The 13,850-nt window shown below is 48.1% G+C and overlaps 1 protein-coding gene across 4 annotated transcripts in view; it reads left to right on the top strand.

The window, feature by feature from the left end:
* Positions 1-13,850, top strand: part of DTX2 (deltex E3 ubiquitin ligase 2) — a 66,243-nt gene that overhangs the window by 32,666 nt on the left and 19,727 nt on the right. For 2 of the 4 annotated variants that reach the window (XM_054008280.1, XM_054008283.1), the window contains exons 5-6: positions 1,540-1,598; positions 11,154-11,285. In XM_054008280.1, the coding sequence (XP_053864255.1) occupies positions 1,540-1,598; positions 11,154-11,285 (191 nt within the window). The remainder of the gene's footprint in view (positions 1-1,539; positions 1,599-11,153; positions 11,286-13,850) is intronic. The other 2 variants (XM_054008282.1, XM_054008281.1) reach the window with 1 other exon arrangement.

Here is a 13,850-nt window from a genome sequence, read left to right as displayed (position 1 = left end):
GCAATGGGGGGAGAAAACAGGAAAGTGGGTTTTGAAAGTTATTTAATAGAGAACCTGCTTTGTGCAATATTTGGAATCTGATTTTTAACGCTGGTCGATCGCATTTCTTTTGGCCTAGAAACAGAAGCTTCTCTTGGCCTGTGGGGGGGCGGGAGGGGGATCGGTCTGTCCATCCCAGAGCCCGTAGACCACTTTAATAATCTGAACCCAAAGACCCCGTGGCCTTTGCTTTTTGTAAAAGTGGCGCTGCCGCTTCTCTTGCTCTAATATCCTGTGCAAAATTGCCCCTCCCCTCCATTGTGCTGTGTGCTTGTGCCTGTTGCTTTCTTCCCTCCACCCCAGAGATGGCTGCATTTCACTAGTCTTGTATGTGTATAGTTTGTGATGCCCTGTCAGGTTCTTTTGAGGTGACAGGCACTGGGTAAGTGTAAAACATGATTATTCCTATCTTACATTGAGTGAATTGGGATTGACTGACTATCTCACTGATGCAGAGCATGGCTGCCTGTCCTCCTTGGCTAATGCTCCATCCTAGACTGAAGTGGTCTCACAACCCCAGTACCTGAAACATCAGAGTTGGATGTTCCCTTTCCATTTATACAAGCCTTGTCTACATGGGATGCTACCACACGGCAAGCCAGGGTGTGAATCTACCGTGCTATAGCAGGGTCCACGCGGGACGTGACTATGTGGCCAGCTAGTGTGCTGTAGATTCACACCCTGGCTTGCTGTCCTCGTAGACAAGCCCTTGGTCTCCTTTCCCCGCTCCACATAACCCGGACCCTCTTCCTCCTGCTGTGACCTCTTGTCTCCGTGTGTTTTCAATTTGCTTCCCTCCCTCTCCTTCCTAATCGTCGTTGTCGGCAGAACCCATGCCCAGGTATTCCAAATTCACCTTGGTTTGAAATTCTGTCCCCTTGCAGGCCACTGGAACCCCCCCACACCCCAAATTCCTAAAGGAGGTAGGCTGGGATTTCCAAGCGGGGTGGTCAGACTCAAGGGAAATTGGACACCTCACTCCTTTAGGTCTCTCAGGCCTCCCATTGCGTTCCCATTCCCATGTCCCAGTGCGGTCCAGTGGATAGGGCGCTTGGACTGGGATTCCCACCAGACTTCTGCTGCGACTTTCACCTCCCTGTGTTTCATTTTCCCCCATCTGTAAAGTGGTGCTCATCTCCATTGCAAAGTGCTTTGAGATCTACGGCTGCAAGTCACTATATGAGAGTAGGTGGTGGTGGTGTTATGCAGTGAGATTGCTTTTATTTTCACTAGCATCAACAACCAGTGCAGCAAGTCACTTGGAAAGTCTAATGCCTTTCTGCCTTTGCTGTATCTCCAGCTGTACTTTGGTATGTACTCGAGACCTAATTCTGCAGTGATTGACTTGGCTAGGTACGATGGGAAAATGTAACGATCACAAGCACAGTACTTTCAGTGGCCATTGGACAGAATGCCACGTGCCGCTGAATTGCCCCATCTTGTCTGTCATCCGTGCGGTGATGTTAAACGTTTCGTTTTGTTGTTGTTTTTTCTCCCCAGTGTCCCAAATCTGCCGGTCGAGATGCCCAAGCCCAGCAAAGTGAACCAAGCTTTGGCAGGTAATGACTCCTTGATTACTTGTTTTCTCCCTAGGTTTTTTCCTTTCCTTTGTAACTTGCTTCCTCATGTAGCCTCTGATAAGAATCTAGAGTGTCCTGTCATGTAGACAGGGCCTAGCACGGGATAGAGAATAAAGCTAGTGTGTTTGAAAATGTATAGAAAGTGCACACACCAGCAGCTGGTTGGCTTTTCTCAACCACGTTGCGGTAAGTACCTACTTGGTTTTGTATTGCTGTCCTTGCTTTGGTAATAGGGTGGGAACGGTCCCACCCTTGTCTTTCTACAGTGCCACAGTGTGTAGACTTGATGCCTATAAGGGCAAAGGCTGACAGAGAGGGGAAGTCGGGCACTGTAGCCTAGGGGGTGGAGTCAAGCATTTGGAACTTGGTTAGCAATTCTGTGGATGAAGCATGAGTTCTCCTGTAACTGCGGGAGTAAGTAGGAGGAGCTTACATTTGCCGTTGAAGTCTGCAGCTCTGACTCTGAATACTCCCAGGGAGCAGATCTGTTAGGGAAGGAGGAATCCATTTGTACCTAGTTGCCTTTCAGAGTAGAATTGCACCTTGCGACTCTATGGCATTGTCTGGATGATGATCCCACACCAGTGTGGTTTGCAATGTAACTGCCAGTCTGTGTCCCAGAGGGTGGGAAGCTTGCCGGTACGTTTGCCATCTCTTAATTCAGCTAGTGCACAGCAACTGGGATTCTAGTTTGGTGGCATCTTCTGAAACTGGATGTTCTGCTGGTCACATGATGTCTTCTGCATACTAATGCAGTCCATGCACTTTAATAATAGCACAATACCGTGTCACTGTCCCGGGACAGAACGGCCACAAGGCCCATATGGTGTTGTCCAATGTTGCCCTTGCATGGCAGGACATCTTTGAGTACATAACAGAACATCCTCCGTTCCTCTCCCCGACTCCCATCCTTTGTATTCTGTCTGTTTGAACTGTAAGCTCTTCTGCAGCGTACCGAGGCGAATACTCCACAACCTGGGTGTGTCCGTCCTCCAGCACTGGGGGCATGTTTGTAGTCGTGTCCATGTCTTGTACATCTAGAAAGCGCCTAGTGCACAATTGGTGCTGTCCAGTTAGTCGTAGCAATTACATATTGGAAATCCTCGAAATGTTCAGCCAATCAGATCCCTCCCTCTGCTAAAAGTTCTCAAACCTACTTAATGGACATGAGCCATTGGGCCAGACTCAGGCCTGGTGTGAGTGGCTGACCTCAGTGGCGTTTCACCTTTTATACATGCTCTGAATTTGGCTCATTACTATATGCAGCGACGTGTCAAATGGACCTATTCTATAGGCACTGTTACAAAGGAAACGCCTGGGTTAACCATATAGGTCTAGATTCAACAAAGCTGAATCGGCCGCTGGTATGTTCCATATACGGGTCATCCGTTCTCAGTTTGGAAGAGGCAATTGGACTTGATCAAATTGTTCATCTGATGGCCTGCTTTAATATAGAGGAACTCCAGGAGGTAACCAGTCAATAGCACCAGCCTTTTACCACCCCCTTGGTTTAAAAAGTCACTTTTGCAATCAATTCTTCTACTCTTGTTGGAGGCAGGAACGAGAATTTAAAAACTTTTTAAATCTCTTTAGTTTAAAAATGAGGCCAAGGTCTGTGAGATCATATGTAAAGCAGCTGACAAGATGCACTCTGCACTACTGGAGTCCAGAAATGCTCAGACGAGGGCGTGATCGATGGGCAAATGCTAGCTCCTAAAAGGCAAACGCTCTTCTTGTTTAGATCTGAATCTTTACAGGGCCTGCCTTTGACTGGAGCGGGGGGTGGTCATCTTTAACGGAAGCACCATGTTGCCTTTGGTTCAGGGTAGCAGCCTTTAAAAGGTCTGAGGGAGCTACAACAGTACACGATTTTTCTTTTTCAGCAGAAAATCTATATTAGAACGTGACTGTAAAAGAAGTCACAGAGGAAAGGTGTGGGTAGCTTAACTAGTCTGTGTAAGGAAAGGAAATGCCCAGGAACATCTATGAAGAACAGCAGGCAGTGGAGTTTTGGGGACAAGAATACTGAATTTCATCAAGGCTTTACTTGACGCGGCCTTTAATTGGTGACCTCTCTTTCCCGTCTTATTTGGCTACTGTGTCTTTGGTAATTTTAGGACCTCTCTTTGGAAACTTGAAAAGCCTCTGTTGATCTTGATTCCCCAACTTTTCATGCTTCAGGTGACTTAATAAGGCAAAGATCCCCTCCTTGGACACCTTCTGAGCTCCACTGCTCAGTTCTCAAACGATTTTGTTCTGTGGATCAGCGGGAAGGGCTGTGCAGGTCACTGGAGATCCATAGAGCCATGTGAGAACCTCACCGAGGCAGTTCAGTGATGGTCTATACCACCAGTCTGTGCAGAGAGAGGCCCTTCTGGGGTGAAAAAAACAGTCACAAAACTAAGGCTAGCCAGCCGCTGTAGAGTAGTAAATCTATTGCTATGCTGGATTCTCTCTCATTTTGTCCATTCATTAGGAAACTAGTTATATTCTGGGACGAATGGACTGGTGTCTCAGGAGCTTAGCCTACCAGTCAGAGATGCTCCTCAACATGTTTGAAATGGGCCTTGTAACTAAAAGTACACTTTGGGGTTCTCTGTCTTTACCTTCTGGTTTTTGATACATTAAGGTGCACATGGCCCCTGGTTTCCAACTTTAAATCTCCATAACCATGGAGGTCAGAAATGATCTTTTTTTAAAATGCAAGCTGAGAGTCTCATGTATTCACATGATTCCAGGGGCTGGGGCTTTGGGGAAAAAAAAAACCTCAATATCACAAGATCAATATCAGCCTAACATTGTGAGAGTTGGCAATACTGCATAGGATCTCCATTGTTATTCAAAGGAAAGTTCTGGTCCCCGTGCAAGGCTTAACTCTAAAGTACATTTGAACAAAAACTGGCCGCCGGACAAAGTGACGTGTTATAGCTTGCTCACGTATCCAGCCTGTATGCACACACCCTGCCACACTCCATTTTCTTTATGGGTGCTCCCCATCCTCTGTCCTTGCACAGCACAGAACAGTAAGAATTTCTTTGAATGGGAGACCAGTTAGATCCTTGATTGCTGTGACCGTTGCCAGAGGAAGACTAACCTGGCTTACAACACACGTGTAGTTTGTATGCACAAACAACATGCTAAACTCTGCACTGCACTGGAGGTAGATTTTCAAATTCCAACACAGATCCAATAACAGCAGCCAAATTCTCTGCTGGAGTCAGTGGAGTTATGTCAGTTTGGTTCTGACACTTTGGGCTGGTCTACGCTTGGGGGGGGGGGGATCGATCTAAGATACGCAACTTCAGCTACGTGAATAGCGTAGCTGAAGTCAAAGTATCTTAAATTGACTTACCTTGGGTCCTCACGGCGCGGGATCAACGGCCGCGGCTCCCCCGTCAACTCCGCTATCGCCGCTCGCTCTGGTGGAGTTCCGGAGTCGACAGGGAGCGTGTTCGGGGATCGATATATCACGTCTTAACGAGACGCGATATATCGATCCCCGATAAATCGATCGGTACCCTAAGGGTTGGTCTATGTTGGGATATAGCCACTCCCTCTCCAGGAGGGGGAGTATATGCATTGGTGCCTCTGCCGTGCTGTATGTGTCGCATGGCTAACCTGCTGAGTAGCTCTGAAAATACAAACCCATCCTGTCCCTAGACAAAAGCTTAGCCCTCATTTGTCGCTCTCCTGCAGTGGGAAATCTGCATTCCTTAAAAAGCTCTTGCCACTCACTAGCCAACTTTAAGGAAGACGGCGTTTAAATCACGACGACTCCTCATGTGCTGTTTCTTCTGTTTCATCCCCACGTAGATCATCGTGGTCATAGAAAGGGTCAGAAATCTCTTCTTTGAGCCTTGTAATATGTGCCCTGGTTCTAAGGTGCTGAGCACATGCCTATAAATACTTGTCATTAATGGATACGAACGTAATTGGCTCCCTCGTCTTGTTAAATTGAGCCAAGAGCCCCAGTGATGAGACAGAGTTAACAGTGTCACTGGGTTGACCTGTGTTGCAATCAGAGGGCTGCTCGGGTAGGCGTACTTGCGCTCGCTTTAATCCGCCCAGCACAGCTAAAAATAGCCAGGAGCCCACCACGGCACGGACTTGAGCTAGGAACGTGGTTACGTACCCCGGGTTCCAGGTGGGCTGGTACAGTCTGGGCTGCTGCTGGTTCCCTGCTCTTTTTAGCTGTGCAAACTAAATTTAAGCTCGCGTGGGTTTGTCTACCCAACCTGCAGTCACGCCTCTGATTGCAGTGTGGACGTACCCAGTGATTTCCGGGTGCTGAAGAGGAGTCGAGCATGATAAGCCGCAGTTTCAACAGCAAAGCCGGCTTATCTGCATAAGGAAGCATCACAAGTCATTTTTACCGGCAGGCTCCACAAGGGTTGATTGCTGAGTGCTGAGATTTCCTGTGTTACATTAGAAGCTTAAGGGAAAAACAGCTGCTGGCTATGCAAATGATTAAAATGTGAGTGAGCCCGAACAGTGATGCACCAAGTGACTGGCTCCTTGCTCAGTGATTCCTTGGTTTCAGGAAGGATGTGCTTTGTCACTGTTGCACACTTCATTTCGTGCTGCGTTTGATTCCTCTTCCACGTGTCTTCCCCAAAGACAACAGACAGTAGAGGAGGAGGACAGCCCAGTAGTTCATCTTCCTGCCTTCATTATAGATGCTCCGAGGAGGAATCGCTCATGATGTCATGTGATCATTGCTGTCTATGTTGAATAGTAGATATGGTTTCACCTCCTGACGTGCTGTGTGGGTATAAAGTTCATGCCATACATTTCTATTTTATTTATGATGATTCATCACCTCTAATATGCGTTGTTAGTGTATTGTCCCAGAGGCACACTGGGATCAATATTGCACTGGTAAAGATTAATTAATGAAACTGATATATTCTATGGCCTGTTTTCTACAGGAGGTCAGACTAGATTATCCTAATGGTCCCTTGTGGCCGTAAAAATCTGTTAACTCCGTTTTTTCAGATGCAGTTCTTCAGCTCCTGTGCTTTCTAATGGCATACGCACAATATTTCCGTGATCTTCTCTAGAGCCATTAAGCTTAGATCATTAATTCACTTCTCAGTTACGTATCAGTTGTGTACATTTGAAGATGATCCTGTGTAGCACTTTGTTCGAAACTCCTTACAAACGTTAGCTGATTAATTAACATAATCAAATTGTCCAGTTAAGAGGAGCTCTATCATTTCTCCTTCTGTGGCAAGCGGAAGAACTGTGTTTACATCCCTGCCTGATCAGAAACTTGTAGGCTGATTTAGTATTTATCAGAAGCAATTTTGCCTAGTGGCTAGAACACTGGACTGGGGCTCAAAAGACCTGGGTTCTATTCCTGGCTCTGCCACTGGCCTGCAGAGTAGCCATGGGCAAATCATTTCCACACACCTTGCCTCAGTTTCTCCATCTGTAAAATGGGGGTAATGAAACTGACCTTTTATAAAATGCTTTGAGATCTACAGATGAAAAGCTCTGTATTGAGAGCTAGTATAATTACCATAGCATCTAGGACCCTAGTTATGGATCAGGATCCCATTGCGCTAGGAGCTGTACGAACACAGAACAAAAAGATAGTCCCTGCCCCAAAGAGCTTACATTCTAAATATGACAAGAGGCAAATGGATTCAGACCAATAGGGATGTACAGGGAAGCAATGAAGCACTCTTGGTGACAGGCAGTGGACTCAGCACACCAGCACTCCAACGGTTGTCAAGTGTAGGCTTCATGGCGAAGGGGAGTTTTGAGGAGGGATTTGAAGGAGGCTAATAAGGCTTGGTCTACACTACCCCCCCTAATTCGAACTAAGGTACGCAACTTCAGCTACGTGAATAACGTAGCTGAAGTCGAAGTACCTTAGTTCGAACTTACCTTGGTCCACACGCGGCAGGCAGGCTCCCCCGTCGACTCCGCGGTACTCCTCTCGCCGAGCTGGAGTACCGCAGTCGACGGCAAGCACTTCCGGGTTCGACTTATCGCGTCCAGACTAGACGCGATAAGTCGAACCCAGAACTTCGATTTCCAGCTGTCGAACTAGCTGGTAAGTGTAGCCAAGGCCTAAGATAGGTCTGCAAAGCTTTACAGGGAGCTCCTCCCAAGAGCCAGGGGCAGCATGGGAGACAGTGCGAAGGGCTTGTTCGAAAATGTAACCAGTAGATGCCTTGGTACTACAGAGAACAAAATATCTTGTCTCCTTCTGAATACGAAAGTGTATTATTCCTAGGGCTAATATTCCAGTGTGGATTTGTGAATCTTCCTGCCTTAGTACCATTTTGACAGTCTAGAGAGGCACAAAACACTTCAGTTTTTGTAGCCAAAATCCTTAATAAACGTGGTAAAGCAAATTGAATGCTGTTCTGGGTCCATACCCACCAGTGCTAAGGATGAATTTGTTCGCCCTCCAGCCAATGAAAAGTGGCCGGTGGAACGTATGTGCAGCCAGTCGGTAATAGCGTGGTTGCAATGGTGAGGTTAAGGAGGCTGGAATAAAAATGATCCCCACATATTAGCCATTAACGAAAAGAAGGCCATGTCCCATTGCTGTGGAAATGCTTAGGATGTTGCAAAAGGATTTCAGGTCTAGTCCTGCTCGGTGCTTCCTGGAAACTGAGGAGTACCAGCAGTCTTGCAGGAACCAGGTTTTTAGTCCAGGATTAAAAAGACACTCGGTTCTGACTGGCATTTTTCATTGGTGAGTTTATGGGCCTGATTCTTAGCTTTGTGTAAACTGGCATAGCTCTGACTGTTACATTAATTTCTAACCGCTGAGAACCTAGCTCTGGTATCGTTACCGGACAATAGGTTAATAGCTTAATGTTTTCACCCACTAAAAATCAAGAGTCTCCCTTTGTCAACACTCCACAGTTGCTGGAGACTCTCTGCATTTCCTGTCCCACGGCTGCCGTGTAAGGAGTGCGTGTGCGTTGTGGTGTCACAGTCCACCACGGTGGAAGCTGTTTGGAGATCCGGAGTGCTGGCCTCCAGCACGGTGTGTGGCAGAGGCCCTTAGCTGGTGAGAAGGCAGAGAGCTTCCGTTTTCTCATGTCTCTTGGTAAGCAGGAGTGATGTGAAAGGAAACCCAGAGATTGACATTCCTCAGAGATTTCGTTAAAAATGATCTTTCATGTCTGTTGGAGTGTGGCTTGTAGTTTATCCATGTACTCTGTGTCTAGATCTCTTTGATAGAACTTCATTCATCTCCTACAATCCTTTCCCTCCTCTCTCTTCTATCCTTTTTTCCTCTTCCCTTTATTTTTCTCTCATTTTCCCCCCTTCAATCTTCCATTTCAAAGGGGTTGCCTTTGAAATCATCTCTGTTTTAGTCTGACATGCAGTTCTAAAATGCCCATCCCCATAATACTTGCCTGTCAGAGTAACAATTTGTGATAGCTTTTGCAGTGCTGTAGAAAGGATACAAATATCAGGCCCAGTTCTTCACTGCCTTGCATCTCTGGTAGTCACTTGTTAGAGAGGAAGGATGATCTTGTTGTTAAGATGATGGACTGTGGCTTGGGAGAGCTCGGTTTAATTCCCAGCTCTGCCATAGGTGTTGCAGGTGACCTTGGGCAAGTCACTTAATCTCTGTGCCCCACTTCCCCATCTGTAAAAGGGGTTAATAATCTTTCCTGTCTCCCACCTTCCATGGGCTTTGGATCAGACCCCAAGGTTGTCAGGTCTTAGTCAGAGGCTGTCCGTAGCTGTACAAGAAGGAACCCTAGGAGTTATTGTAAGGTGTTGTATAGTGTTTACAGAATGCGGTCATTGCTGTGAGTGGAGAATTCTTATTGGACAGCATTTCGCCCTGACCTTTCACGGGGGTGTTTGACTCTGCAAAGTCCATAGATGCTCTCAGTGAGTTTTATATTTTAGGCCGAGCTGGTAGTGTCCCCCTGTACTTAAGGTTTCTTGAGATGTCCCATGCTAATACCCTGTTTTCAGTTGCTTATAGCTTATGTGCATGTATCTGATATTTTATTGTACTAGTTAAAGAACGATTTCATTTTGTGCATCTTTTATGCTGCCTTTCCTTCCCCAACCGAACAAGGGTTTGAAAAATAAAATACTTAAAATATCAGCTAACAGAGTTATAAGCCATTGGTTGCCAACACGCCCCAGGTAGGGGAAACCCTAATAGGGAAATACACATCGCTACATCTCATGTACTACCCCGGTGGGTAACTCTTGCTAAATGTTGACCACTGTCAAGAGCTGCATTTAAATGGGATTTTCTAAATATCGTGGTGTCTGTCAGGGTAGAATACTCTTCTGTTGGGGAGTGAGGCAGGCAGGCGGTTCCTTGAATACATCCGCATTCGGGCAGTTTTATTGCATTAGATTGCATTACATTACATTACATTACAGGATTGTAACTGGCCTGTATTTCAGTAGTGAATGTTGCAGCATTAGATCAATAGAGTCAACCCTGAAGTTCTGTCTGTGCCAATTTCCCTTTAGGGAACAGGTGTCCTTTTAAGAGGAATAATTAACCGAATTCAACAAATCCGTCGTAGGACAGTGCTTTCCTGTGGCTTTGATTAGCAAAGCCCCGAAGAGATCCGGCTGAAGTCAATGGGGTGCCGTAATGCTTGAAGCTAAGCATGTGCTTAAGTGTTTTAATGAATCGGGGTCAATGTGCAGACGACGTGTCCCGGGCTGTATGAGGCCTAGAACGTGACAGTGAGCCCAATTCTGCTGTTGCACTGGTGTGACTCCAGTGTAACTCCATTGAAACCAATTGAGCCACCCCAGGTTTACACCAGCAGGGCCCTCAGTCTCCGCCCCAAGGAGTTTACAATCTAAGGGTAGGTCTATACTTACCTCCGGGTCCGGCGGTAAGCAATCGATCTTCTGGGATCGATTTATCGCGTCTTGTCTAGACGCGATAAATCGATCCCGGATCGATCCTGGAAGTGCTCGCCATCGACGCGGTACTTCTGCTCGGCGAGAGGAGTACGTGGAGTCGACAGGGGAGCCTGCCTGCCGCGTCTGGACCCGCGGTAAATTCGAACTAAGGTACTTCGACTTCAGCTAGTTCGAAGTCGAAGTGGGGGGTTAGTGTGAACCAGGCCTAAGGAACAGATTTGGAAAGTGCCGAGCCTCTTAATGTGGAGTCAAAAGTACTCCCCACCTTGCAGAGCTGAGCCGTAGAGCACTTACCATCTAACTAGCGGAGTCCTACGTCTACGCTAATCCATAGACTCCAAGTCCGAGGTGAAGACAGGCCTTCTGTTAAAGCAGCAGCTTCAGGTAGCATTTATCAGATTCATGAACATATTCCTCCGCTTTAATTTACCATCCGAGCCGTTCCTCCTCTGGATTCTCCAGTTCCTGTCCTTGCACTGAAATCAAACTGAATCACCTTTCCCATTTATTTGCTTTACAAATACTTTGTGTTCTTTGAATCAAGGTTTTTTTATTTTCTTTGAAAAATTTATTCCTTTTTTTTTTCCCCCTTTAAATAAATTTATTTCCGCATTGTTTCCTTCCTGCATGTTGACCTCGTGTCCCCTGTAGGCATGACGGCTATGCTGATGTCAGCCACTGGACTTCCTGTGCGTCTGACCTGTGCGCCACAACCTGCCAGCACCCGTAGAGCCACTAAAAAAAACAGCTCAGTTAAGGAAGGGAGGAAAGTGTCCAAGAAAGGTAGTTGCTGCTCAAACTCTCTGGTATTTGCTTCAATCTCCTTCTCTTTATCTCTGCGCTCACTGTTCATTTCCCCCCCTTGGCCTGCCTGTCTAAATTGCCGTGATTGGTGCACTCATTTCATAAAGAGGAGCAGAGCTCGTCTCCCTTGCGCTAAACGCTCCTTGACATATCGGAAAATAAGCTTGTAAAAATAGACCATGCCTCTAACTAACCCAGCCCCTTTCAACCGGTAATTAACATATTGAATAACCCGGCAGCCAGACACTTAGTGCAGACCTGTCCCACCGGGATCCTCTATCCCTGACAGCCAGGGCTCTGAAGGTCAGTGATTATTGTCTATTATTTGTATTACTGTAGCACCAAAGAGAGTCATGGCCCAGGACTCAGTGTGCTGGGGTCCCTTGCTGATCAGGGAGCTGGTGAGTTCCAGAGTTGGGGGCCCCTTGTGGAATACATCCTTCAGCTGCTCTCCAGTGGGTCTTCAGCTTGGGTGGCCCTGCTGGTCCTCCCTGAGCACAGGGAAAGAGGTGCCTTTCAGACAACTCAGTCCCTGGCCATTTAGGGCTTTGCTGGATGAAATGTGTTAAACCCACTTCCTACAGCTCAGCATTGGGTTGAGTAGGTGGAACGGGGCCGGCTGCATGTTGGTTTCCAGTATCTCTACCCAGCAGTAGCAGCTACCGGGGCCCTGCTGCAAGGCTTAGTCATCTCCCCCGTGGTTTCTCCGCTTCCTGCTTTGTGGAGGTCATTGTTTCACAAGCCACCGGAGAGCCGGGCCTGCGTGTTTGTGTGTGCCAGCCCAGCCCCGGGCTCTACCATGGGGAAAAGCCAACGGTAGAGCTAAGGTGGAAATCTCGGTTATTCCATCCTGGCACTAGTGTGCTGACTCTACTTGCCAGCCCAGCCACTGGGATAGTTTCCCTTCCCGGCCCAAGCTAAGCCGCTCGGCCTGGGTGAAGCTGCTGGGCCCAGGTTTCTGCCTGAAGAGGGCACTTGGCGTGGAACTACAGTACCAGAAAGAACGGGTCTTGTACCCAAAGCTGCAGCCTGAACTGCAAGGGAGTGTCATAGGGATGGGCCACTTCTGCCTGGCCACGCCTCCCATCAGAGTGCGCCCCCCCCCCATTCTGCACTTTGGGCTGTTTGCAAATGGGGGAGGAGGGCTGAGAGGCAACACAGTAGGTTTAAGCAGCATAGACTCATAGAAATATCAGACTGAAGGGGACCTGGAGAGGTCATCTAGTCCAGCCCCCTGTGCTGAGGCAGGGCCAAGTACACCTAGACCTTCCCTGACAGGTGTTTGTCCAACCATGTGCCATTGGTGACCCCTCCTATCTGGAAACCCAAATGGGGTCACTAAAGGGGCAGAGGGAAAAGGTTCTATGAAGACGTGTGTGTGGGGGGGAGATACTGGAGATCTTGGCAGTCAATGGAGGGAAGGAGGAAGTGGGTTGCAGGGTGGTGGGGAGAGAAAGGTGAAGATGGGGGACCCTAGAGGGAGGACTAGAGAGGGAGATGGAATGGGCATACACCACCCCAGGAGGAGAGTGATGCTGGGGGAGTAATGAAAGGAGGGGAACAGAAGAGAAGGGAAAGGGGACAGAGAGACCAGGCTGCGAAACAGAAGAGGAGAGGACGGAAGGGAGGGTGAGCAAGGAGTGGGGGACACCAGACTTCGGAATGGGCAGGAGGAACAAGAGAGAAGAGGTGGAGAAGAGACGTAGCGTGGAAATGGAGAGCAGTGACGAAGGGCCGAGCTGGGTGAAGAGCTCCGCCCTGGCAGTGTGGGCATGGAGCTCCTGGCATTAATTATTACAGAATGTGGATGATTGAAACAGGTGCCTGGCACTTCTCACCCATATACAGAGAGGGGTGCCCGTGCCAACATGCTTCTAATCTAATTGGGGGGGCGGGAAGATGCCCTCAAAGTGACTGAGGACCAGATCCTCACAGGTATTTAGGCACCAAATTGATTTCAATGGGAGTTGGGGGCTGAAATTCTTGTGAGGATCTGGGCCCACAAGCTTAAATTGGGCTCCCTGGGTCCCAGTTTGACTTGTTTAGGACTCTGAATTATTCTGCTGCAGTTCGAGCTGCATTAAAGGCCGAGGAGGACAAGTTGCAGCTGGAGGAATTGAAGAGGGAGTGAGGTTGCTTGGCCTGCTGGAGGTTTCCCACAGACAGGGAGCAGCATGAAGGAACAGGGTGGAGGAGAGCACCAGGCGGGGCTGAAACAGGCTGAGCACAATGAACGGGTGTGGCGGGTGTAATGGGTGATTAAGTCTAAACTCTGGTCATAGCCCCATTGACTTCAATGGAGCTGTTCTCCTTTACCCCAGCTGAGGCTCCGGCCCTAGACAGATCCTCCTAGCTCGGTCCAATTGTAAGTTCTGTGGGGCAGCGACGGTAGGTTTGTACAGCGCCTAGCGCAAGGGGAGCCTCTAAGCACCATCGCACTATGAGTGACTGACTGGTTGTGAAGCAGGAGCTCGGTGGACGTCACGTTGCAGGGCGGGAAGGGTGGTAATGGGGCCAGGACAGTGGGCTGAAGACAGTGCTGTG

This window comes from Malaclemys terrapin, chromosome 18 (genome assembly GCF_027887155.1).
Source record: "Malaclemys terrapin pileata isolate rMalTer1 chromosome 18, rMalTer1.hap1, whole genome shotgun sequence".
NCBI lineage: Eukaryota > Metazoa > Chordata > Testudines > Emydidae > Malaclemys > Malaclemys terrapin.
Note: the sequence above shows the minus strand (reverse complement) of the source record. Positions and strands in the feature narration are given on the sequence as shown.